The sequence below is a fragment of the Psammomys obesus genome, unplaced genomic scaffold, assembly GCF_907164565.1.
Source record: "Psammomys obesus unplaced genomic scaffold, mPsaObe1.curated_primary_1811, whole genome shotgun sequence".
Taxonomy (NCBI): domain Eukaryota; kingdom Metazoa; phylum Chordata; class Mammalia; order Rodentia; family Muridae; genus Psammomys; species Psammomys obesus.
The window spans coordinates 2,976,682-3,004,201 of NW_026592509.1; the positions used below are offsets into that span (position 1 = coordinate 2,976,682).

At 41.8% G+C, this 27,520-nt stretch overlaps 2 protein-coding genes and 1 pseudogene across 4 annotated transcripts in view; all 3 read right to left on the minus strand.

Moving 5' to 3' along the window:
* The window catches only part of LOC129681571 (zinc finger protein 54-like), a 30,241-nt gene extending 23,501 nt beyond the window's left edge, over positions 1 to 6,740 (minus strand). The window contains exons 1-3 of one of the 3 annotated variants that reach the window (XM_055613569.1): positions 6,303 to 6,551; positions 1,123 to 1,213; positions 91 to 225 (exon numbers count right to left, since the gene is read on the minus strand). In XM_055613569.1, the coding sequence (XP_055469544.1) occupies positions 91 to 120 (30 nt within the window). In that variant the 5' untranslated portion in view covers positions 121 to 225; positions 1,123 to 1,213; positions 6,303 to 6,551. The other 2 variants (XM_055613565.1, XM_055613566.1) reach the window with 2 other exon arrangements.
* Positions 6,368 to 15,864, minus strand: LOC129681523 (zinc finger protein 54-like; annotated as a pseudogene).
* Positions 15,865 to 17,698: 1,834 nt separating this feature from the next.
* On the minus strand, positions 17,699 to 18,187 carry LOC129681630 (transmembrane protein 60-like). Its single transcript, XM_055613655.1, has one exon. It carries the CDS (start codon positions 18,185 to 18,187, stop codon positions 17,792 to 17,794), a length of 396 nt encoding a protein of 131 aa, XP_055469630.1. The 3' UTR covers positions 17,699 to 17,791.
* Positions 18,188 to 27,520: the final 9,333 nt, after the last annotated feature.

Here is a 27,520-nt window from a genome sequence, read left to right on the forward strand (position 1 = left end):
ACTTGAAAAAAAATCAGAATTAGAAACTTAAAGGCTTGCAATGTATCAAACTATAAAGTATTTAGGAAAAGACAGGACATGACCACTGACCTGGAACATGCTTAATGGAGAATTATCCATTTCCTGCTGTTTCTCTTCTTTGATTTTTTTCTTTCATGAACAATGAATAGCTGGCTTGTGGCTTTTTAATATCAAGGGGTCAAAAATAAAAAGCAAAAAATCATTCTGAAAGGTGATAAAGAACAATGTTAGGTCACATGAAAAGACCCAAGCAACACAATTCTAGTAAGTCAACGATCTCTAAGCCATGACAGCATGGAAACATCTCAAAATTCATGGAGACATAAGAGCATTTCAAGGTACTCATGAATTAACACATTTTACTAAAGTAGAAAAGTACATCATAAGTTATAGGCAAAACATACACAGGAGACTCATAGGAACTATCAATGAGAACAGGAGATAGTAAATCCCAGGTGAAAAACAGGTAATACAGGAGAGCTGGGAAGTATCATCCCTGGATAAGATAGCAGACCACTCTTTCTCACAGTAAAGAAATGAGTGCTACCAATAATCCATCTACTAACAACATATAAAACAAAACCATTGGGAATACAGACACTAAGAACAAAAACACAGCCACTCTGGAAATCAATATAGAGATAACCAAATCCTCAAGTTAAATAAATGTAGCATATGACACAGGGCTTTCATTTCCTGGTAGATTCTCAAAGGACTCCATTCTACTCCGCAGATATGTGCTCACCTGTGTTCAATGCTGCTCTACTCACAACAGGCAGAAAATGGAAACAGTGTAAATGTGCTTAGACTGAAGATGAAAATGTACATATACACAAGAAAGTACTATTCAGTTGTAAAGAAAATTAAAATCATGAGTTTTACAGGTAAACATATGGACCTAGAAAAGATAATCAGTGATGTGAATGACAGCATCACTCACACGCACAGTCAAATAGGAAGTCTTCTCATATGTACATTAGGATAAACCTGAGAGCTTTCTCAGTGGAGGTCTCCAGAATTATTTCTAGTGAAACAGAATGTGCCAAAACTGATTTCATGTCCCACTTCCACATTCATCCCTTCCCAATCCCTCCAACATACCTGGATCCTCGGCTACCGTCTCCTCCCTCTCCTCCTTCCAGGCTTCTTTGTTCTGCTCCACAGGTGAGCAGGTCTGGGTCATTACTAAGTCCTGCATATGAGAAAGAGAGTCTTCAGAAAGCACCTGTATTTCTTTATTTTTTCTCATTAATTTATTCATTTACTCACTTTACATCCCAACCACAGGCCCCTCCCTTAGCCAAACTAACCAAAAAACAGAGATAATATCCAAATTACCAAAATCAGAAATGAGAATGGGGACATAACAACAGACACTGAGGAAATCCAAAGAATTATTAGTTCTTACCTCAAAATCCTAAACTCCACAAAACTGGAAAATCTAAATGAAATGAACAATTTTCTTGATAGATTCCACTTACCAAAGTTAAATCAAGATCAGTTTAGCAATCTAAATAGTCCTATAACCCCTAAGTAAATAGAGGCAGTCATTAAAAGTCTCTCAACCAAAAAAACCTCAGGGTCAGATGGTTTTAGAGAAGAATTCTACCAGACTTGCAAAGAAGAGCTAGTAACAATTCTACCCAAACTATTCCACAAAATAGGAACTGAAAGAACACTGCCACTCACTGGATGAAGTTAGAGTCACCCTGATAACTAAAACACACAAAGATTTAACCAGAACAAAGATTTAAAACCGCACAAAGATTTAACCAAGAAAAAGAACTTCAGACCAACATACCTCACGAACATTGATGCAAAAATACTCAATAAAATACTTTCAAACCTTATCCAAGAACACATCAATACATCATCCACCATGATCAAGAAGACTTGATCCCATCCTTGTACCCCAAGGACACAGGGATGGCTCAATATACAAAAATCCATCAATGTGATCCACCAAATAAACAAACTGAGAGAAAAATCACATGATCATTTCATTAGATGCTGAAAAAGCCTTTTACAAAATCTAACACCCCTTTAGGGACACAAAGCCCATATCAAAACATAATAAAGGCAATATATAGCAAACTGATAGCCAACGTCAAATGGAAAAGAACCTTAAAGCAATTCCATTAAAATCAGGGACAAAACAAGGCTGTCCACTGTCTCTATATTCTCAACAGAGTACTTGAAGTCCTATCTAGTACAATAAGACAACTAAAGGAGATCAAGGGATACAAATTGGAAAAGATGCCAAAATCTCTTTTCACAGATGACATGATAATATGCATAAGTGACTCTCACCACTCTATTAAAGAATTCAAACAGTTGACAACACCCTCAGCAAAGTGGCTGGATACAAAATTAACTAAAAAAATATATATATATATAAAAATATATATAAATATAAATAAATATAAATATATATATAAATAAAATCGGTAGTTCTCCTTTACATAAACAATAAATGGGCTGAAAAAGAAATTAGGAAAACAACACCCTTCGCAAAAGCCACAACTAATATAAAATATCTTGGTGTAACTCTAACCAAGCAAGTGAAAGACCTGTATGACAAGAACTTTAACTCTCTGAAAAACAAAACTGAAGAAATCAGAAGATGGAAAGATCGCCCATGTTGATGGATCAGTTGGATTAACATTAAAAATGGCCATCTTACCAAAAGCAATGCAATGCAATTCCCATCAAAATTCCAACACAATTTTTAATAGAAGGGGAACATATCTTATTTATTTATTATGTGCATTAGTGTGAAGGTGTCAGATGCCTTGGAACTGACATTACAGACAGTTGTGAGCTGCCATGTGGGGTGCTGGGAATTGAACCCGGGTCCTTTGGAAAAGCAGACAGTGCTCTTAAGCCATCTTTCCAGCCTCTCCAACACAATGTTTAACAGACTGTGAAAGAGCAACTGACAACTTCATATAGGAAAATAAAAAACCAAGGGTTGTAAAAGTAACTTTTAGTTGTGTGTTTCAATTGTTGCCCTGGAAGCTTATTGCCCCCGTTAGGCCTGCTAACCGAGGCCTAATCCTGGAAGATTCTAGGTACAATCTAACCGAGGCCTGGAATGTTTTCAGCCTTTGAGAATTGCTGCTTAATAAGCTCACCCTTTCTAGTTCTTTCTGAGCTCTGGCTGGCTGGTTCAGCTCAGCTGTTCTGGCTCAAACTACTCTTCCAGCTGACTTTTTCAATATGACTTTTCCACTTTGCTCACCCCTTCTTTTCTCCTCCCCTTTCTCTGCATTGCCCCTTAAGTAGGTTCCCTTCCTTTTCTCTTCTCCTGAGAGTTGGACGTATCCTATTCTGTCAAATCTTTTTCTGATTCGTCACCTTTTCTGCCACTCAATTAGGCATCCCTTTCAAACATGGGTGCTTCCTTCTACAAACTAACTTTACCTTCACTGTTTGGGTTTAAAGGCGTGTACCACCATGCCTGCATCTAAGTCTTTATTTACCAGATACTTGCTTTAAACCAGTCTGGCCTTGAACTCAGATCTGCTTGCCTCTGTCTCCTGGATTAAAGGCATGTTTGTATTTCAGCTGGATCACACAGACCTGACAGGTCTTTGGATATGATCTCTTCCCAGAACAGCCATGTTCTGAATCAATATTCCTTTGTACATGATAGCTAAAACAATCCTGTATAATAAAATAACTTCTAGAGGTATTACCATCCCTAATTTCCAGTTGTACTAGAGAGCAATAGTAATAAAAACGGCATAGTATTAGCATAGAAACGGACAGGATGATCAATTGAATCGAATTAAAAACTCAGAAATAAACATACATACCTATGGAGACTTGATTTTTGACAAAGAAGTCAAAACAATACAACAGAAAAAAGAAAGAATCTTCAAAAAATGGTGATGGTCTAACTGGATGTCTGCATATAGAAGAATGAAAATAGATCCATATTTATCACCCTGTACAAAACTGAAGTCCAAGTGGATCAAATATCTGAACATTAAAACCGATACACTAAATCTAATAGAAGAAAAAGTGGGCAATAGCCTTTAATTCACTGGCACAGGAGACAACTTCCTGAACAGCAAAGGAACAGCTCAGGCTCTAAGATTAACAATTAATAAATGGGACCTCATGAGAATGAAAAGCTTCTGTAATGCAAAGGACTGCCAACAGGACATAATGGCAGCCTACAGATTGGGAAAAGATCTTCAACTCTGTATCTGTCAGAGTACTAATATCAAAAATATATAAAGCATTCAACAAATGAAGTAATCCAATTAAAAAATGGGGTACAGAGCTAAACAGAGAATTCTCAACAGAGGGGTCTTTAGTGGCTGAGAAGCACTTAAAAAATGCTCAACATCCTTAGTAATCAGGGAAATGCAAATCAAAACAACTCTACCTCACACCCATCAGAATGGCTACGATCAAAAACTCGAGTGACAGCACGTGCTGGCAAGGATGTGGCACGCTTCAGACCCATTGCTGGTGGGTATGACAGCTCTGGAAATTGCACAACTCTGGATATCAATCTGGCATTTTCTCAGAAAATTGGGGATAGTTCTTCCTCAAGACCCAGCTACACTGCTCCTGGGCATCTGGATTTCTTTCTAACACAACACTGTGTTCAGTAGATAAAGAGAAACAAAACTGAAGATTTTACAGTGACTCCCCAATTAGCATGCAGTGTCAGAACAATGACAAATTTAGAAAGCATTTTTAGTTATTAAGTTGAATCCCACTTTGAATCACAGCTCAGTCAAATCTCAGGGGCAGAAATGAAACTGACTGATTGGGATGACAATATTACATACTAGTGAGGCTCTGAATTGTTCATGGATCAAAAATGATATAAGCCTTAAACATCTCAAAGGGACACACACGAAGAAGAGTACATTTCATGAAATCTTTCTTTGTTCCTCTGAGGGTGTTACCTTACTCTGAGGGATGTAAGACTCATTTACAAAAATCTCCACACTTGCAGAGTAACTTATCAAGAAACCTTGAGGAGAAAGAAAGACTGCAAGAAAACTATTCTCACCCACAGAAACCAGACTGCTCCAATTCTGTAACATCCATTCTCTGTACAAAGCCCTGTGAGCAGGATCCAGGCATAGCCCTCCTCCTGGAAAAAGTCTATAGTCACATCATTGTTTGTCAACAAACTACAAAGTAAAAAACATCAGTTTGAACCCTCATGCTAATGCACAACTTTAGTGTGAGCACTGGGAAGACAGAGGTGGTGGAAATTTGGGAATCCCGGTTCAGCCTAGTCTACCTGGTGAGTTCTACATAATAGTTTGGACATGATCATGGACGAAGGGCTTTTTTTGAACCAAGAAGGCTAGAGTATTGCTGATGTAGATGAGCTTTCATAATTATTCAAAAGATTCTTTCTAATATTATCCTATACTGTAACACCTTTTAATTTTGTTTCTCTTTCTCTCTTTTCTTTCCCCTTCCCCCCACAACTCGGTTTCTCTGTGTAACCCTGTCTGTCCTTAAATTTGCTCTGTAGCCCAGTCTGGCAAAGAAATCCTAGATCTACCTGCCTCTGCCTCCTGAGCGCAGGGATTAAAGGCGAGTGTCACCACCAACACTGCCTGGTTTATAAAATCCTAACTGTGAAAACTCTGTGACATGCTACCCTCAAACAGCACACTGCGGTTTTCCAGGCTCTAAGTTGCAACATTAAGAGTTCTGCACAGTAAAACACCTTCTTTCTTCTTCTTCCTCCTCCTTCTTGCCTGTCTTCCTTCCTTCCTTTTCCTTGTTTTGTTTTTTTGAGACAGGGTCTCACCATACAGCTCTGGCTATCCTGGAATTCACTATGTAGACCAGGCTGGCCTCCAACTCGCTGAAATCTGCCTTTGCCTCCTGAGTGATGGGATAAAAGGTGTGTGCCACCGCGCCACCAAGCCTAGTGGTACACTTTTTACAATGCTGTGTTTACACCAGAGTGCATAGGTCTCAGATGGAAAACTAATGACGGACAAGAGTTTACTTTTAAAAGTTATGTTTACAACCATGCCTGTGGAACTCACAACAAATTATTCCTTCAGATGAAATCAAATTTGCAAGTGTTCCTTTCATGGCTAATATTTAAAAGCTTTCGGGCAGCTCCCTGAGTCCATATGCCACTCTCCTGAACTGGGAAGTGGCATAACGCGGAAGTTAGCATGGATCACTGCAAATTTAAAGAGCATTGTCCTTTCCACCACAGCAAAGAGAACCGTGTTTGCAAATACCAACAGATAAATTCAAATATTCTACTACATTATTCTTACAGGAATATTTGGCAACCAGAAGATCAATGAAAAAATAAAACAAACAGGACTATTCCCGTTAATATTCAGAATTTGCCGATGACATCCACAGCAGCCTTTCGAGAGCTTTCGTCCTTATGACTACAAGAGGAGGTGGTCTGGTTCCTGCTGGTTTCCGGGCCCCGCAGCTCCCGTGACCCGGGAGGTCCCAGGGCAGCCACGCTTTGGTTCTAGCAACAGCAACTGCGCACTGGTGAGCTGCGCAGGCTGCCCCGCGCGGTACCTGCGCCCTGGGTAGTTTCACGTCCCCTCGAGACCCCGCCGTGTCCTCCGCACTCAGGCCTGCCCCACGATACTCCCCACGGCGCGGCCCGCGAGCTTACGCCAGAAACGGCTTCTCAACAGTCGGGCGTCAGTCTGCAGCCCCACGCTCCCTGGCTCACGCACGCAGCGTACCGGTTTCCTCTCGCGTCACTCTTCTAACCCCGCCCAGGCCACAACCTTCCTGGACAGCCAGCCAATGTGCCACGAACGCCCAACCTCTGTTTCCGGTTGAGGGGCCCCGCCCCGCCCCGCGAGACGGGTCCCTCCCACCCTGTCTCTGGCTGCCTTCCTCACAGTCTCTGCCGTCAGGCTGCCCTGGGCCAGCTCCGCACAGCCTCCCCACAGCCTCCCCACAGCTTGCTGCCAACCCAGACCCGGACTGGATCTAGTAGGATGCTACACCCCCGGTTATCTGAGTTCCATCGTGAGTTCTGAACCAACCATTTGAAAGATAGACAGCCTAACACCGACTTGACCACCAGCCTCTTGGCTACATACTTGATACCAAACAATAACAGGCCAAATTCAGAATCCAGGGTCCCATTCCCAGGAACCCAAACATGATACGCCAAAACCAAGTACTGTAATTTGACTTGGGGAGAGACATTTCAGAATTTGAAAAAAAAAAAAAAAAAAAAATAGGTGTTAGTTAGTGGTCAGCCCGTTGCTAATTGCCTAGGGCTGAGTTCATCCTGTGCTGTTTGTCTTCTGTAACTTATGTTTTAGGTAATACGTAGAAAATAAAGATAGATAGATAGATGGATAGATAGATAGATAGATAGATAGATAGATAGATAGATAGATGGAGTGATGAATGCAGAGACTTTTGGCTGTCCAAGATGCAAAAAATAAGTAAAGTATGTATGTGGTCTCAGCCCTAAAAAGGTCAGTTATACCATCCCATCGATGGCTCTTATGGAATTATTAAGGAAGAGGAGGAGGAAGGCCTAAGACTCCATGCAACTATTGTAATCAGTTACAAACAGCAACATTACTGACCTGTACTGGCCTCACGCAAGGCCAAATACATGTAGGAAATGGAAAGGATCACAGGTCCCACTGTTATGCCAGGATCACAGGACCCTCAAAGACCATCAAGAGTCAACTCCATGCAAGAGCAAGAGAGCTTTATTACGAGAGCGACTGAACTCAGGACCCAAGTCTCAGTGACACAGCAGTAGAGAAGTGGGACCTCAAGCCCTGAGTGAGCAGGTTTTTTAAAGGGAAAGACTGCAAGCAGGGGGTTTCCATGACAGCAAGCGGGGGTGGGGGGTGGGGGGGGAGACACAAGTTTCCATGACAGCAAGCAGGGGGGCACATGCCTTGGCATTACAGGATTGGGTAAAAGTCAGAGAGGCAAGGTGACCTCTTCTGAGGCACATAATCACAATTGCCATTCTTCTAAACTATATCTGGAACATTGAGGGGAGAATTTTCCCAGCCAATTCCCAACTGATTCTCATTGATTGCTGCCAGGGGAGATTGTCTCTATTTTTTACTAAACATTTATTCTGTGATATTTCCTGGTACCTGAGTTCAGCTCCTGGTCAAGATGGCTCCTCATTTCAAAATGGAGTACCCAGGCTAACTTGAACTCTTCACCATCATTTACATCTTAAATGTTAGTTATGGATATATGTTTGGAGAAGAATCAGTGCCTTTAGTTGTTATCCTCTGCTGAACCATCCAGACTCCAAAAAATAGCTCCAAAGTCACAGCCTCACAGATGACTCTGCTTAATTTTCAGTGCATCACAAAGCAATATGAACAGAGATGAACACAATACAGAGATTTGTTGGAATTGTGAATCAGAATAGTAGAGAGGTAGGAGGTGAGATTGGGCAGTATTTCACAGGTGCACACACACGAGAGTCAGAGACAGAGAGAGACAGGAGAGAGAGAGAAAGAAATGGTAGTGTCAGACTTACCAAGAAACTCCCTGCTGGCTGGCTTGTGAAGCACTGTGATGTCCTGTGTAGGCTTCTGGCAAAGAAAAGATGTCAATGGTGTTACTTACCATTGAACTTTGCATCCTACAATAACAACCTAAAAGCCAAGATGCGTTTGCTGGTGCAGTGCTGGTGCAGCTGCTTATGGGCATAACCAGTGTGTCTCTTGATTGGATTTGAGGTCTGCTCCATAGAGACAAATTCATGTCGTAATAATGGTCAAAAATCATGGCTTGAGAGCTACAGGTGCAAGGCAGAAGTGTTTTGTTAGTGGCCATGCTGTTACCTGACATCAACACACACACATTTGTAATTATCAATCTGTACTACTCTCTCAAGCTTGGTGAAGGAAGACTCCTGCAGTTAATAGTGGGTAATGCAGGGATCTGTAACTGTTCAGAAAACACTAACATAAGCAATTGTGCAAGACTGGCACAACTACAATTCCATTGTGGCTGAGGGAGGGTCCCTTGAATCTCCTTTACCTCCATGAAGGTTGCTGGCAGCCATATTATTTTAGGCTGTAGAGTAAATACTTCCCCATATTTCTTCAGTACTTCAAAATGAATTCAAGTATGCTCTTGGTGATTTTTTTTTGTTCTTCTTGTTTGTTTGCTTTTCTTTGTGTGTGTGTGTGTGGCAGGTGTTCTCTGTATACCAGACTGGCCTGGAACTCGGAGATACATGTGTGTCTGCCTCCATAGAGCTGGCATTAAAAACATACACAGCCACACCCTTTGCCTTTGGGGATTTTTAGGATGTATGTGAGCATTCCATGTTGTCACTCACAGCTTATATCTTTAGTTTGTCTCCTTCTAGTGTTGTAAGGTTTGACTCTAGTATGAAGATTCTGAAGATGAACAAAAGATGGGAATTTATTAGAGCTCTCTGATTCGTTTATGATAATTTTTAAATGTCTACAATTTCAGAACTAGTTTTGTCAAGTTGACAAACTGGGATTTGTCAAGGTGAATGCATTTCAGGGGTGGGACTTCGATGAACAGCAACACATGGGGATTATATATGGTAAACCTTTATATGGTTTCTCAGAACTATGAACTGTGATGGACAGCAAAGTTAGAGACAGAACTAAAGGACTTTCCACATTTTTAATGTTATTACATTTTGTCCTCTTTATGATTTGTTTTTTCTAAGAAAGTGTTTTTGTAGTCCTAGCTGTCCTGAAACTCCCTATGGAGATCAGGCTGGCCTCAAACTCATAGAAATTCTCCTGCCCCTGTGTCCCGAGTGCTAGAATCAAAGGTTTGCACCATTAAAGGCTTGGCATTACGGTTGAATTTTAGATGTTGAAAAAGCGAAATGTTTTATTACATATTTTACCAGGGATTAGAGAGATGGTGTAGTAGTTAAGATCACTGGTTTTTCTTCCAGAGGACTAGGGTTCATTCCCCCCCCCCCCACACACACACACAGAGCAATTTTCAACTTTGTGTTAACCCAGGTTCAGGGGGTCTGAAGACCCTCCCTGGCCTCCCAGGCGCCAGGCATACATGTAGTGTATGGGAATACTTGAACACAATGCGACCATACATATTTAAAACAGAAAAAAAAAACTTTATCCAGTTGCTTTTGCAGAATTTCATTTTAGGACAAACTGATATTTTCTAAGATTTAAACTCCAATAAAGGCTTTCACAAATTTCTCATCTTTACTTTTCTATGATGTATACTGTTGTGACTTGTGAGCCCAGAATACCAGAAAAATGCTGTCACATTATTTACAGTTGTATCTTTGTGGCCTGTATGAATTTTCTGATGTCTTCTAAGACTTGAGTACTGTGTGAAGGATTTGCCGTAGTCTTTGCATTTGTAAGATTATTTTCTCCAGTAAGAATGGTCTCATGTGCTCTGAGATTTGAGCACCTAGGAAAAGATTTGTCACCTTCCTTCCAACTGTAAGGTCTCTCTCCAGTGTGAACTCTCTGATGTCTTCTAAGATCTGAGGCCTAAGTAAAGGATTTCTCACACTCCATACATTTGTAAGGTTTCCTTCAGTGTGAAAACTCTGACGTGCTCTAAGATTTGCCACACTGCTTACACACTCTCTACAGTATGAAGTCTCTGGTGTGTTCTAAGATTTGAGTACTGAGAAAAGAATATATCAGTCTTTGCATTTGTAAGTTTTTGCTCCAGAATGAATTTTCTAATGTCTGTTGAGGGCTGAGGACTTAGTAAAAGATCTGTCACATACGTCACATCTCTAAGGTCTCTCTCCAGTATGAATTCTTCGATGTGGGTCCTACGATGTGTGCGCTGGGTAAAGGATTTGTCACATTCTCTACATTTGTTAAGGCTTCTCACCGCTGTGGATTCTGTAATGAATCTTAAGATGTGATAATACAAGAAAGCACTTAACACGTTCTTTGCATTTGGGTAATTTCTTTAGAGAATGAATTTTATAATGTCTTCTAAGGAATAAATAGTGGGGAAAGGATCTGTCACACTCATGTATCTGTAAGGCTTTTCTACAGGATGGAGTCTGCAATGGCTTTTAACATGTAAAAGCTGACATAGACCTTGCCACAGTGTTGACAACTATCCTGTTCCTCAGCAGTATGATTTTCTGATGTGTCTTCAAACCAGTACAGTAGGCAAAGGATTTGTCACATTCTTTACATTCACGACGCTTCTCTCCAGAATGCTTTTTCTGATGGTTTTTAAGTGCAGACAAATGAGAAAATGACTTTCCACATTCATTATATTTGTAGTGTTTTTCCCCAGAAGAAGTCTTTGATGTGTTTTAAGGTTGAGCACTGAGTAAAAGATTTGTCACAAACATTGCACCTGTAGGGTTTCTAGTATCAATTCTCTGCTCCACACTGAGGCTTGAGGCGGTCCTGAGCATTTCTCATATTTTCCCTTACTGGTGTGGTTTCTCTCTAATGCAGATTGTTTGCTGCATGCGGCTGCATATAGAGCTAAAATGGTCATCATGCTCTTCCTGTCTGTGCTCTTTCTTTGCAGTGTACAGGCTCTGGTCGTGAGCAATGCTGGGCATAAATGTAAAGATTTCTCTTTAGATTTACAAGGTTCTCTCCAGTGTGCATGGTATTATATCTCTCTGGGCTTGAAGAGTCAACAGAGGCATCCCTATCGTTACTGCAGAAAGAGTTATTCAAGTTCTGTAGTTTCGCTGATTTTATAAAATGCACAGTTGGAGGGGTCATGAAGCATTTTGCCAAGTTTATGATAATGACAAGGCTCCTTTGCATTCCTCATATGTTGATGGATAATAGCCCATGTGCAGTCATTCTCTGGAAATGAGTATACATTAGATTAATAGGGCACATTTCATGATTAAACACTTGATAATTGACTGTCTCCTTAAGTTATCTTTTAAGATAAGTGCTTAGCACAGAAGTCCCAGGAATCAATATTTTTCTTTCACTATAATTGTATGGACTCTCACGAAAACAGAGAGAGAATCTTCAGATGAAACAAATAATTGAGGATTCAATAATTAGCTTTGGGATAGAGCTCACTGAATTATTATATTTGGAATGTCTTTATTTTTAAATATTTTTCTCATATATTAATGAAGAAGAGTTTAATCCAATCCCATGTTCACAGTATTTGTGTATGCTAATGTATAGTAATGAAGATTACTATTCAGAAGACTCAATTCATTCTAATAGTAAAGGCTTATTTAAAAGCTTCAGTGTTTTTTTTTTTTTTTCTAAAAAGAAAAAAGGGAAAACCACTAGATTCATCAAAAGCAATTGATGCAAAACAAATATTTGCAAGATCATTTGAGGCTGTGCTGTCATGGTAGTTATCCCTGTTTCTATCTGCTGGCCGAGCTCCACACATTGCTGTGTTTTTTCACTTCCCCTATAGGGTTTTGATCACATCTACTCTGTACACCAACTCCTAAATTATTTTTCAGAAGGATGTTTGTATATTCTCCACTGGAACAAAAATGAAACGTAATATAAAGACACATGTTCAAGGAAGGCAATTTCAGAGTAATGCTACCTCATGGACTCATGTTAGACTTATAATTTGTAAAAATATTACATCCGATGCCAGCATAGTCATATAAAATTGCATTTTATACTGGTATTAAGTCACCATAGTTCAGGTCTTCTAACAGTTATAGCAAGCAGGATGCATTATGAGGACAATGTCTTCTAACAGTTATAGCAAGCAGGATGCATTATGAGGCCAAGACACTATAGTAAGTTAAATGATCAGGAATTCTTTTAAGGTGTAATCAAATATGGAAAACCATTTTCAGCTCTTTTCTTTCTCTTTAATTTGAAGCCATCACTGTTGTCCCACTCATTCACTTGGCCACCCTGGTTGTGGCTGCTCTCTCTTCTCCACATTTCAGGGAAGTCTCATTTGCTCCCGACAGGTGACCAGGTCTACCTTGCACACAATAATCCGTGTTTTCTGTGAGATAGCTCATGACTCTAGTGAGAGTTTTTAGAAAAAATACAGATATCTAACAGGGTACTCTGCTCAATATATGAAGAGAACACAAAGTAGAGAAATCTAGACCTGATTTCTCAATTTCTATGCCCCCTCATATCTTCAGCACATTTAGGGAGAATATTCTGTTTGCATATCTTGAGTTTTTCTAGCGATTAAAACTGTGTCAAATGCACTAGTGGCTATGGAGCTTTAAGATACAGTTGTAACCAATTACAAAGCCTGTGATCTACATGCAGGATAGGCCGGGGCAATGGCGGCACAGACATTGTGGGAGCAGCCGACAAAGGTCTGATTTTACGTAAGGCCCACTCCACAAGATGACCCATTCTTGACACTGCTTAGGTAACCAAGGACCAGAGACTAGAGAGCCCAGAGACCTAAGATAAAACCAGACACTATTGGTGTAAAATGGAAAAAAGGAAAAGTATCAAGGAAATGACTCCTAATGAGATTTTGCTATACTCATGGATCACTCCCTCATTCAGACCTCATCAGAGAAGCTTCCTCTAACATCAGAAGAGATATAGAGACTCAAAGTCAGACATCAGGAAGAGAGAGTCTCTCTAGGAGGTCTCCATCAAATCCCTCAGAGCTCAGGGAACCATGCAGAAGAGGAGGTAGAAAGAGTGTCAAGAGTCAGATGGGATGAAGGACACAGTCACAACAAGATCCTCTGAATGAACTAGGCAAGTGCAAGTGAGCTCACAGGGACTAAAGTAGCAGACACAGGGCCTACACTGGTATGCACCAGGTCCTCTGAATGTATATTATAGTTTTAAGCTTAGTGTTATTATAGGACTCCTGAGTGAGAACTAATGGGTCTCTAATTCTTGTTCCTGTTCTTAGCAATCTTTTTCTTCTGTTGGGTTACTTTGTCAGATTTTAATCTAGTGATATTTACTTTACTTTTCTATATTTTATTTTTTTTATGCTTGGTTGTTATTACGTAGAACTCTGTTATTTTTCTAATGAGAAATAGAAAGTGAGGGAATATTGAACAAAGGGGAGGTGGGGAAAAACTGGGAGGAGGGAAAATATAATTTGACCATGCACTATCAGGAAGACTGCTTTCCTGAATATAAGGAGACTTAAGGAAATTTGGATGTAGATAAATAAGCAAAGACAATTACTCAATCAGTAATTTCTAATATAGTCATACTCTATACTGAATGTTCTAACTTTGTAAAACCAGGATGACACAATAGTCTCATAAGCATATCCATGAAACAACACATACATTTCAGATCTGGACACAGTTATCTATGTGTTATGGATGATGTGTCTCTGTCCCACAGGATCTCAGTGTACATGCCTCAGAAGGAACACTTGTGATTAGGAAATGTGCTTTGAAATGCTGTACCGAGGGTCGTACTAAAATACTGACACTGAATCAATCCTGTATCTACTTGGGCCTTGCATGCTTCCATTCTAACATGCTCTGTTGGGATGTTTAAACTCTTAAGTCCAAAGCCACAACATTAAGGACTTAAAGGGTAGATATGGGAGGCAGAATATATGATTGATTTCATTGGCAAGCAGTTTTGTGTTTTGTCCACAGTAGGAAGTATATCAATACTACATACTGGCTATTGTAACATTAACATAAAAATTAAGTAGTCTATGGAATGAATTTTATAGGAATATTCGAGCCTCCACCAAGCAGATAGAAAGTTCCACTCAGCCATGTGTTATATTCTAATGTTTTTCTAAGAATAAGCATAAGGCAACTTTAACAAGTAACAGTTTTAGAAGTTTTGAAGAAAAACCTTGAGGAAAGTCCAAAAACATGTTAAATAATATTTAAGTTACAACTAAGAATGTGTACATAGGCATAGTAACTTTGCCTGCATTCAGAAGTGACAAAGATTTCCTGTGACTAAATGAATATATTAAACAGTGAGAATTATAGTCAGTTTCAGTGCTTTGCACCTATAATACAGCATAGAAAAACTGCTCAAGAGAAAATCTGAACTATTATGTCTGAATTTTATGGTTCTCAATGTGTTCTATTTTAGTACTTAAGCTATGTTGTATAACAGATTTTAGGTTAGTAATGTTTATGATTCTTCCTTTCTTTCTCTGAAAATGCAAAATGGTGACATATTCTGACTATTGTAAGAACCAGGGATAGAAATGAAAACCTGTGGGTCAGAGCCCATTTCCAATGTCACCACTTTAAAACCCTGCAGCTTCAATGTAGGGGAGTTGAGCCAACATTCTCATAGGAGCTGACTAGAGCAAAGCAATGAGGAATGTTCTTTCTGCACCAAACATGATAGCTCATGCACATCAATTAGTCAATGCCCTCAAGACATTTTTACTGATGTGTTCCACAGAATGCTGTATAACAAGTCCTAGCCAGAAAAAGCTGCATACTTGTATCCTGTTAGGCAAAAAGGGAAAGAGAAATAAAAAATACTGATCTTTCTAGTTTGAGAAGTTACTACTGAGTGAGTTGGGTGAGCAACAATTCTCCCGAGACAAAAGACACACACACACACACACACACACACACACACACACACACACCACCACTGTCGTGATACTAAACACCAAAGAGAAATAGAAGTAGAATACAATTTGAATCTACACTCAGGAATATCAATTTCATGGCAAGATCAGACAAGGAGGAATACTACCAATTATCCAACTAGCAAAAACATAAAAACAAAATCATAGGGAATAAAAACCCTCTGAACAGAAAATTCTAGACTCTCTGGAAATCATTATGGAGAATCCTCAATTAAATAAATCCTTGAGTTAAATAAATCTAGCACATGACCCAGCTGTTCTACTTCGTGGCATATGCTCAAAGGGCTCAACACCCTGCTCCACAGATACATGCTCACCCATGTTTACTGTTGCCATATTCAGAATAACTACAAATGAAAACAACCGAAATGGCATTCTAATACATTTGTAATTACCGAATTCTCCTCTTCAGAACTTAATGCAGTTGCACATTGGAGTTCCAAATATGAACCCATGGTGTGGTGACTCTTCTTCAGTTTTTCAAACTCTGCAAAGTGGAGCACATACCCCATTGCTTGACCTTGTTTCAAGGCAGCAGCAAACGGGATCTGCATTTCTAGTTTAGCATGTAGACCTGCATGCAGTAATTGAACCTTGACAATACATATACTGAAAGACTCCCGCTAGAGCCTCTTTAGACGGGGAGACCCCGCTTCCCAAGGAACAGCGAGACCAGTCTTCGGATGCAAGCCGCAAGAGGTTTATTTCGATACACGGGTACACGGGGCGACAAAGTCCTTCGGAGGACTTGCGCGCCTCTCGGTTGGGGTGACGGGTTTTTATAGGGCTCGGGAGCAAGAAGCACGGTTACAGAAGCGAGAAGCATAGTTACAGGGATCTAATTGGGTGGTTTGAACAAAGCCATAGTTGCGTCACGTACCCGGAACAGGGAAGGCGGGAAGGCAGATGTGAGCCGAGTCACGTACCGGGCCCTTATCTCGGGTACCCAGAGTCCCAGAGTGTTTTTATCAGGGACTTTCCGTTTCCCCTCATAGGCCAGGTGCCCAACCGCAGATATCCTGCTGTTGGACATCTGTCCTGCCTTGCTTCTGACCTTGTACTGTTTCAGTCTTGCAAAGTGGTGTTGCCAGCATTATGCTAGGGTTTTATTTTTTCAATACAATATCCAAATACAAATATTTGGCCTACAGCCAAAGCCTTTCCATCCATTATCTCAATGGGCTGCCCTTCTGCAATTTTCTCAAGCCTTTGTGGAACTTTCTCATCTGGAATTACCTCTTTTGGTGTTTTTTTTAAGTTCCCAATTAGATTTCTCTGAAGGTTCCCTATTTTGATTCAAAGATTCCTCCAACCTCTGTTCTCTGGCCTTAATTTAGCATCTAATTTCTCAGTCTCTTCTTTTTCCAAATTTTCCTTATTTTAATCTCTCCCAAAGGGGGTATACAAAACTGTAATCATCATTGAAAAGATTATTCGTATGCTAAGAGAAACAAAATCAAATGGAATCCAGCATGGTGTCATAATGTCTTCCTCCATTTTCAACAAGGACTTTTTATATTCAAAACAAACACTTCTCTCTATAATTTTTTTATACCCAGCTTCCCTTCTCTTTCATTGTTTTCCAAATTTAGTACCTTACCAGTTCAGATGCGTGGAGCTTCTCAGTTTGTCCAGCTCCTGCTTCCAGAGTTGTTAGTCGGCAGACCCTGTCTTTTAGCTCACAGGGAAAGGATTTTCTGTCTCTCTCTTGGAATTTCTTTGGGTCCACAGGTGTTTGCTCCTCTTACCAGCAGGAGCCAGGCCAGCAGGAGCCCCTTCTCAAAGGAATTTAGCCTCCTGCCTTGGCTAGGAAATTGCATCTGGCTTGCGGAAGCTTGCTTGTGTTGAAGAGCTGGCTTGTTTTGTTTTTGTTTCTTGTTTTCCTCAGTAGGGACCTCTTAAAAGAACTGCCTCTTCTCTTTTTTTTTTTTTTTGGATGGGAGACTTACTGACTGCTTCTATTTCCTTAGGACTTATGGGACAATTTAACTTTTTGCCTGATTTTTTTTTTTAAGGTCAGAAACAAGCTTTATTTACACAGGAAAAATAAAGATACCAATAACTCAAATACTGAATAATTGAGCTTTGGGTTGGCTACAAGTTCATGCCTCACCAATCCTGTTTTATAGTATTTCGAGACTGCACTAGTATTTTCCCTCAGTTCTCTGTAATTCTTGAAACTTCCAAAGAATCAGAACGCTGAATAGCTTGTTGAGCAGCAACAGAAATGAGACAATGTACTCGGAAGTCAGTCTCTCACAAAAAAGACATTATCTCGAAGTTCTGTCAAAGCGCCAGCCAGTAAGGCCCATAAAGGAATGAAGACGTAGGAAAGATTCATGGTAGTAAACTGTTCCAGTTTAGCACACAGTGCGAGGCAGAAGGCTAACTTGAGTAACATCGCAGTGAGGTACCAGGCTTTCTTTTCACTATTCTGCAACCCATGCCGGGGGTCAAAGCCAGACTTACACCGTCCAGCCATTTTCACAATCAGCATGACGAGAAGGATAGCGTCAAATATCCAGACGGGAATAAATACGAGGAACCAGTTCCAAGGGGCCTTCTCATCCAGTTTCAACACCAACATGATCAGGAAGAGTAATGTGAAAAGCCAGGTGAGGAGTACTCTCTGAGCCAAGGACATTCTCACTTAAACAGTTTAGAGAGGCCGTTTCAGGGATGAAGTAAGGGAGATACACCCTGGTACTGCGACCGCGGGAGAGCCTAGCCGGCAGCGAAGGTTGGGAAATCGCCCAGTTCGGATCCTAGCCCTCTCCCACACTTTCCCCCTCATTACACTCTTAGTTCCTCACATGGTAGCTAAGAAGAATCAGTTCCGCCTCTGCAAACCTCAGCTGTTTGCCTGATCTTAATTTAACTTTAGTAAGTGGAATCTATAAAGAAAACTGTCCATCTCATTTAGATTATCCAATTTTGTGGAATACAGGATTTTGAAATAAGATCTAGTGATTCTTTGGATTTTGTCAAGTTTCTGTTATTGTCCCCCTTTTTATTTCTGATTTTGTTGATTTGGATAGTGTTTGTCTGCCTTTTCATTAGTTTGGCTAAATGTTTGTCTATCTTGTTGATTTTCTCAAAGGACCAGCTCTTGGTTTTGTTGATTCTTTGAAAGGTCCTCTTTGTTTCTACTTTATTATTTCAGCCCTGAGTTTGATTATTTTCTGCTGTCCCCTCTTAGTTATGTTTGCTTCTTTTTGTTCTAGAGATTTCAGGTGTGCTTTTAAATTGCTTGTGTGAAATCTCGCAATTTCTTTCTGAGGCACTTAGTGTTATGAGCTTTCCTCTTAGTATTGCTTTTGCTGTATCCTATATGTTACGATATAAAAATATGCCATGCATATGACAGATCTGGTATGAAAGATATTTATTTGACAGAAGGAAAGCAGAAGAGAGTTAGGGCCTTAGTGAGCCATGTGGACAGAGATGGGGGAGGGGGACTCCCTGACAAAAAGTGGAGAGTGACTGTAATAGTGAGGGTCTTTTATCCCAGGCCCCTGAAAATGGTGACCAATGATGACATCACAGTTGGCTAAGCAACCTAGGAGTGGGCTAGTGCATTGACTTGTGAACTAACATCCTTTTCTTTTGCTATAATTAAAAAGGGGGGGAGCTAGGAAGGGGTGGGGAGGTGGGAATGAGGACGTTGGACTGCTTCTCATACAAGGCAAGTTAAAGCATATAAATGCAGCTTCATGGCAGCTCTTGGCTGCCATGCAAGGGAGGTAACAGAGAGAGAGGGAGAAAAAAGTAAAAGCACCCAAATTCCCAGATTACATAGTGAGGAGGAGAGACAGTGTTATAAATTAAAAATAGATGAAGCAGGGGGACAATCGATATTCTCTGCGAGAGGTTTATTAGGAGGGATATGGAGGATGTGGGTAGCAGGACATGGTGGGGGAAGAGAGGGGGAAAGGGAAAAGGAAAGGGGAGGGCACCCCAGAGAGAGAGAGAGAGAGAGAGAGAGAAGGTAAGTGAGTAAGAGAGAGAGGAGGCAAGAGAGGACTTAAAGGGGTGGGCCCTTTAAGTCGAAGGTAACCACACCTTCCAGGTGTGGCCACGACACCATGACATCATAGGTCTCTGGGTAACTAACAGGTTGTGTTCCAAAATACTAACATTCCTCCCTTTTTCTATAATTAAAAGTAGGGAGCTTGGGCTGCCTTTTATAAGGTAAGTTAAAGTACATAAATTTAGGCTCATTGGAAGCAGCTCTTGGTTGTCATGCAAGAGGTTGAGAGAGAGAAGAATTATAGCAACAAAATGGTCAGATTGCAAGGTCAAGAGTAGGGGAAGCCTCTGCCCTGGAAAATTTAGGGTAAAGGGTTGTCAACAGAGAGAGTTGTCAGCCATGCAAGGCAGCAGGTAGGGACTGGGGAACGCTGGGAAAACCTTGGAGCCGCTTGTCCTGGTCCTGAAGCACACCATTTTAGCCTTTTGTTAACAACAAGTGAATAACGGGCATAGATTCTCTTCTGGCTACTTCCTGCTGTCACTGGGGGCGCTGTAGGGAGGTCAAAAGGCTGAACTATTGGCCAAGTCCAGGAAGAATAGGCTGTTTTGATGCTTTCCTAGGTCTGTGAGAACACCCATGGCTGGAAGGGAAGGTGCAGGTCCAGCTTGTTGGAAGTCTGTGAGGTCAGAGCTGAACACCTGCAGCTTGTTGGAAGTCCGTGAGGAAAGAGTTGAACACCTGTAGCTGCTTTGGTGCTGTTGTGGCTATAGGAAACATCTGTGTCTGGCAGGACACTGAAACACATATATAGGCAAAAGATAAAGTTGAGTAGGGAGAAAATCCTGTAGGTATACATTGAAAGGTTTGGATCTATGAGGCTTGTACATGGAAACCTCTGTCTACCTGGAGGGGACTTTTATATACCCAATCACTGGCAATATTTAAAAAAGGCTTTGTTTTCGACCTGTCATTGAGGTGAGGTTTGGTTACAGAAGCATGTGAACTTAGAGGCCCTGGTGCCAGCTGACACTAGGTGTAGAAGCCTGAAATTCTCCAGCCTGTCTGGAGGGACGGGCATCTGGGCATCTCCCATTGGGGGCAGAGAAGTCACCAACTTTCCAGTGGCGTCCCAAGGGAAAGTGTGACTCCGAGCAAGAGGGATGCTACCTGTCCAAGAGCTTGTCAGCTCTTGGCCAGGGATCCGGGCGCGGTTCCCAGTGGCACAGCCGAAGCACGATGGTTTGCCTAGCGCTAGGTCTTCCCATGAGCGGGTGAGAGGGGGCCCATGAGTGGGCGAGAGGGCAAGCGAGTGGGGAGAGGAACTGTCTGTGAGAGGGGACCCATGAGTGGGCGAGAGGGCAAGCGAGTGGGGAGAGGAACTGTCTGTGAGAGGGTACATACGGCCCAAGGGAGAGTGTGGCCCTAAAATGGAGGTCAGCATAGAGGGTCAAACCTAGACAATTAAGTCTACGGCTGAGGGGGGGGTCCCTCCGTCTCAAAAGATAGTAGGAAGTTGCCAGAGCTCTGTGGTCAAGCTTCCCCTACCAAGAGAGGCGTTTATGCTGAGAAAATGGGAGTGAACTCACCAATCTAGTGGCTGGTCAATAAGGAGAACTCACCAATTCAGCCAGTGGTTGCATGCAGTAAACAGCAGTCTGGTAGCCAGGAAAGGAAGTCCCAAAACCAGGGAAAGGGGAGGAGTCCCACCTTTTGAGATAGGCAATTGGTGCAGTACTTATCTGGAGTCCAATTGACCTGAGAGGTGGATTAAGGTGGACTTTTTGCAGCTTATAAAAATTACTTTTAAGTTTTAAGAAGGAGATAAAACTTTAGAGATGTTAGTATTACAATTGTACTCTGCGCAGAGAAAAAGGCAGTAGACATACATATTTGTGTTAACAGCATAAGTATTTTTTAAGGTGAGCTCTGAAAAGGCAAAAGCCTTTTATGAAGTAAAAGGGAAACTCACTTGATCTTAACTTTAAGTATAAGCATACACATTATGGAGGCTTGCAATCTTGAGCTTAGGACCATAATAGCGGAATAGTGGTATAGTGGAATGTTTTTGTATCAGAGTTAGATTAATACATTAGAGTCCTATTAATAAAGGTCAAAACTCTGGACAGTCAATATAACAGTAGCATAACAACAGGAAGAAATATTAAGCCTTTTTACCTATTTAAGATACCGTAAATTACCTTAGACCTTGTAACCTTTATAATTTGTATTTATCAATCTTAAAACGTTTTTCTTTAGACCCTAAAACATTTATAAGTTGCATTACCAACCTTAAGACACATTTTTAGACTCTCATATATGTATAACTTACGTTTACCAACCTTAAGACACTTTTTAAGACTCTCAAATATGTGTAACTTGTATTTATTAACCTTACGACATGTCTCAAATATGAGAGGGACCTTTGTATTTAGTTATTTACCATAAGACATAGTCAAACTGCTATGAACATTTATTTTTCTTTAGCTAAAGGGATGGTAAAGGTTTAATTTAGGCCTGTTTTTTGAGTCTGGACTGTGTCTAGGCCTGAAAGTAGCAGCTCTAGGACTGAGGCTTAAGGCCTGGTGTCTCCTGCATATGAAGAGAGCTGGGAAGGCACCTGAAGTCTCCCAACACAGAAGTTGGCAATATGTCCGTGGGACCTCATTTTGAGGTCAAAAACAGACCTGTGTGAGAGCTGTGGAGGTTGCTAAGTCGAGGAGCCACCTGTTCTCTGCCAGGCCAATGAGCTAGAAGGCTGGAAGTGTCTGTGCTCTTGTGCTGGTTGAACCGCCATGGCTGGGCACAGAGGACAAGTCTGCTTGGGAGCATTTTGACTTCCAGAGGCCAGTTTGCCAGCAGCCAGCTTTGGCATGTTGCAGCAGCAGGACTAGCATCCACTTTGGCTGCATTTCAAAACATCACCTGGCAGAACGGACTTTTTGGCTATGCAAACCTCTTGTGGGAACGCCAGCAGTCTCAGCACAGCTAGGTCTAGAGCCTTTCGGGACAGCTCAATTTTTACCAACTTCTATATGGTGACTCAATGACCATCCTCAGCTGTTTATTAAAAATTGCAGTGAGACCATGTTCATCAGATCTCTGACAAGCTTGAGGGCCAGCATATCTGAGTTACTTTGTCTGTCTTTATTATCTGCTCTAAACTGTGTCCTATAAAACAGAATGCTATCTAGAACCATATTTTAAGTAGATTTACAAAGGCAACTTTATAGTTACCCGTCCTAGGCTTAACCTTAAAAAAACTAAACAAAGACACTAGGCATAGCTCAACATCCTAACCAAATTGGTGTGCACGGGAGGCGTGCCTCCTTCCCGAATCTAAGATGGCGGTGTGCCACATGAAAGCCTATAGTGAAGCCATGGCCCGCCCATTTTTCTCCCAAAGTAAAGATGGCGGCGCGCAGGGATCCTGCAGGAATTTTAAAAGCCTCGCAAAACTCCCTACCAAGTTTTGAAAAGTTTTTGTGCTGTGTGTCTCCGTGTCTCAGAGCGCTGTTGGCCTCCGGGACTGGCACAACTCAGGCTGTTCACCTCGGTGTAGAGCCTGGCCCGACTGCCTGCGGCAGAGCCTGACTTGGCGGGCGGGACCGGGGAGGGGGGTGGCAGGCGCGCCTTGGGCCTCGGAGGCGGCGGACTAGCAAACACACACGGTCCCTCTTGGCTTGCCTCCTTCCAGGGGACCCCGGTAGAGCGTGAACCCTCTTAACCAAACTGCTCACTGGGGGTCTCCAGTCGCCAACCAGAACCAGACCTGCATCGCTGTGCCTCTCAGAGAGCCCCGGTGCTGAATTTGAGCATGGGCACCAAGTGGTGGCTGTGCGACCGTGGACCCAGGGGGTCCACGCTTTTACGCTGGGGCTCGGCTTTTGGGGATAGAGCAGAGAAAAGTTGGTTGTTAACCATCCTGTCCCACCAATGCACCAATGTTATAAATTAAAAATAGATGAAGCAGGGGGACAACCGATATTCTCTGCAAGAGGTTTATCAGGAGGGATATGGAGGGTGGGGGAAGAGGGGGGAAAGGGAAAAGGAAAGGGGGAGCGCCCCAGAGAGGGGGGAAGTAAGAGAGAGAAAGTAAGTAAGAGAGAGGGACCACGTGTGGGGTGGGCCCTTTAAGTCAGAAGGTAACCACACCTTTCAGATGTGGCCATGACACTATGACGTCATAGGTCTCTGGGTAACTAACACAGGTTGTGTTCCAAAATACTAACAGACAGCCCCTGCCCTGGAAAATTCAGGGTAGAGGGTGGAGTTGCCAGCTGTTGGGAGCTGCTAGTCTGCCAGCCTGCTTTGATATTTAGATCTCAGCAGAGAGACTGCTTTTACCCTGGCCTTCACTGGAGTTAGTGATAAGTCACCAAGTCTATCACCTTTTTCTTGACTCCTTGTGAATTCAGTCATTGTGCTGAGGTGCTTTTGCTCTGGCTTAAAAGGAGTCTAGAATAAAGCAAGGGGTTTAGCTTCCACTAGAGTCTCTTGGAAAGGTCCCATGTGTTGTGTGTTGTTTTGTTAATTTTAATCCTCACTCCTGACTCTAGAACTGGTCAACTCTGCTGGCAGGCTCTGGCAGTTTGGCACCTAACGTGGGGCTAGAAATACAGTGAAGGACACTGCAGGTGTTGGCAAGCTCGAATCATAAAGTAAAAAGGGCACGGTGAGTAAATTGGAGAGTAAAAATGGGACAAGGCAGTAGCCTCATGTGTTTTGTATGGAATTTAATTATAGTCTGTATATGTGGCATGGAACTGAGAAAGTGAAACTTTCAGGCTTAGAGAGAAAGAGGTTAGAAAGATGGGAGGCTTTGAGGCAAAATGAGATTAGACCATCAGCTCCTCCAGAAGAGTTATATGTCCCTCTTGATGATAGGAATTTCTTGTCAAAAGAAGACTTTGAGGATGCCTTAGATCCTGATAAATTCACAGAGTTGGAGGAAGACACAGCTCAGTATTATTCTGAGAGCTATCCTCTGATTCAGGCTATGCATGTTAAAAAAAACTTAAGCCTTGGCAAAAAGAAATAAAAAAGTTAGAATGGGGCTTAGAGGAAAGAAACAAACAAAAAGAAAATTGGAGAATTAACTACTAGGGAAAATGAGGCTCAATCCCCCACTCCAACTCCATCATTGGTTGGAGGCTTCGACCCTCTTCCTGGGACGGCTACAGTTGCAGTAGCCCAGAAAACAAGGGAACCTTTTCCTTTGTCCACTGTACGGGCAACTGTATCCCCTTTACAAGCTTCTTTATAAGAACCTAGACAGAATGGAGAAGATATAACTGAGTTTTATGGTTTTCCAGTGCTAGAGCAGCCTGATGGACAGAATAATATGGTGAGAGTCTATGCTCCTATACCTTTTAAACAATGAAAAGAATTGAAATCTGCATGTACTCAATATGGTCCTACAGCACCTTTTACTCAAGCTCTGTTGGAGCCCTTGTCTACTGAGGCCTCTGCCCAGGGTACTGAAAACAATTAGCAAGAGCATGCTTATCAAGAGAAGATCATTTATTATGCAAGTCAGAATTTGCAGAGCATTGTCAAGTTACAGCTAAACTTAATCGAGCTCAAGGAGTTGCTATAACTTATGACATGCTTGCTGGGGAAGGAATCTATAGGGAAACAGGACAACAATTGGATTTTGATGTGGCCATTTATGCTCAGGTAAATGCTGCTGCCCGAAGGGCCTGGAATAAACTTCCACAAACAGGTAGACAGATGAAGGATTTGTCTAAAATCTGTCGGGGACCTGATGAATTATTTCAAGGTTTTGTAGCAAGATTAATGCAAGCATCAAGCAGACTTGTAGGTGATAGAGATTCTGGACTATTATTGGTAAAACAGTTGGCCTATGAAAATGCTAACAGTGCCTGCCAAGAGGCTTTGAGACCCTTTGGGAAGAAAGGAAATAGTTCTGACTGTATTAGGTTATGCTCTGACATCAGGCCATCTTATACTCAAGGAGTGGTTATTGCTGCTGTCCTACAAGGGAAGACTGTTAAAAGAGTCATTATTTCCGCAACAGAAAGGCCCAAAGAATGGAGTATCTGGAAGTTGTTATGGTTGTGGGCAAATGGAACATCAAAGAAAAAAATTGTCCTAATGCTAGTAAGAAAGAAGGGAGTCAAAAGAAACCTGGTTTATACTCAAGATGTAAAAGAAGAAAGCATTGGGCTAATGACTATAAGTCTAAAAGAGGTGCTCCAGGAAACCCTTCAATGCAGGGAAACTGGAAAAGGGGTCAGCCCCAGGCCCCACAACAATGTTATGGGGCACTACAGAACATGGTCCCTCAGCAAGGAAATCCATTCAGGACCTCTGTAGAGCAACCACAGGTAGTACAGGACAGGACCTCAGTTCTTCCACCTACACAATATTAACTCCTGAAATGGGGATACAGGTCCTATCTATAGGAGTTTATGGTCCATTACCTAGGGGGACTACAGGGTTATTATTAGGAAGAAGTGGTACAACTATGCAGGGAATTTTAGTAGCTCCTGGAGTAATTGATGCAGATTATGAAGGGGAAATAAAAATTATGATACACTCTCCAAATGGAATTTCTGTAATAAAACAAGGTCAAAGATTAGCCCAATTAGTTCCCCAAGTTCAGACAAAACATGCAAGTAAAAAGGATAGGAGAGGAGATGCAGGTTTTAGATCCTCTGATACTTATTGGGTACAAGCTATCAGTCCCAATTGGCCTGAACTAATGTTACTGGAAGAAAATTTACAGGGTTATTGGATACAGGAGCTGACAGTGTTATACCCAGTTTTACCCAGTTTGTGAGCCACGCAAAGACCCACAGGAATCGACTCCGTTGCGAAACACATGAGGGTCTTTTATTGTAAGCTCTAGCTGGGTGGCCACCCTTGACAAAGTCAAAGGGGCAAGCGACCCCCATTCCCACCCCACCCCCTCACCCCCCTGCCCCCCGCTCTGGGAGAACAAAGTTTTTAAAGGGACAAAATGCAAGTGGGGTAGCATAAGCCTTGGGGTTACAGGATTAGGTAAGAGGGTCTCAAGGAAAGCTGACCTTTAAAATGATTGGTCTGTTTTTAGGCGCCAAGACTGCAAAGGGTCAGGCCTGGCTACCCGGGGACGTCCTACCTCTAGTACTGCCCTGTTATGTGCAGGTTTTCTTAGGGCTCCGTGACTCTAGTCACACCCTGAGGTTTATCTGGGTGGGAGACTGCTCCTGCCCTCTGCTCTGAAAGGAATGTGGTCTGGTGATTCTGCCCCAGTCCCAGGAATTAACTCTTAAGTTTTTGAGCCTTTCAATGTCTCTGTCTTAACTGCTGACCAGTGGCCCATGCATTGGCCTAAACAATCCTCTATTACGCATTTACAAGGGACAGGACAAATCTAATGCCCTGAACAAAGTAGTGAAGAATTAAGTTGGAAGGATGAGGAAGGACGTGAGGGAACCTTTAAACCATATATTGTTCCTGGCCTTCCTGTTAATCTGTGGGGCAGAGATGTGATGACATGGGAGTGTATCTTTACAGTCCTAGCAATGCAGTTACCAATCAGATGCTTAAACAGGTGCATTTACCAAATTCAGGATTGGGAAAATCTGGACAAGACATAGCTCAGCCATTAATACCTACCCCAAGAAATTTTTGAAAGGGGTTGTGTCATTTTTAGGGGAGGTGACTAAACAACCTGTATTCCATGCAGATCCAATAACATGGAAAGCAGATATTCCAGTGTAAGTGGATCGATCAGTGGCCTCTTTCCCTTGAGAAAATTAAAGCCTCGGAGCAGTTAGAACAGGAACAGCTTGATAGAGGCCATATTGCTCCTTCAAACTCACCTTGGAACGTCCCTATTTTTTTTTTTTTATAAAAAAGAAATCAGGAAAATGGAGACTTTTACAAGATCTCAGAAAAGTAAATGAGACCATGGAGTAAATGGGAGCTGTTGGTATAATGTTTTTTTTTTAATGTATACACCTTACCCTTATCATTTCAAATACTGATTTCTCCCCC

Bases quoted from the DNA above. Each gene is read 5' to 3' on its own strand.
- LOC129681630 (XM_055613655.1), bottom strand. From the start codon at position 18,187: ATGTCCTTGGCTCAGAGAGTACTCCTCACCTGGCTTTTCACATTACTC.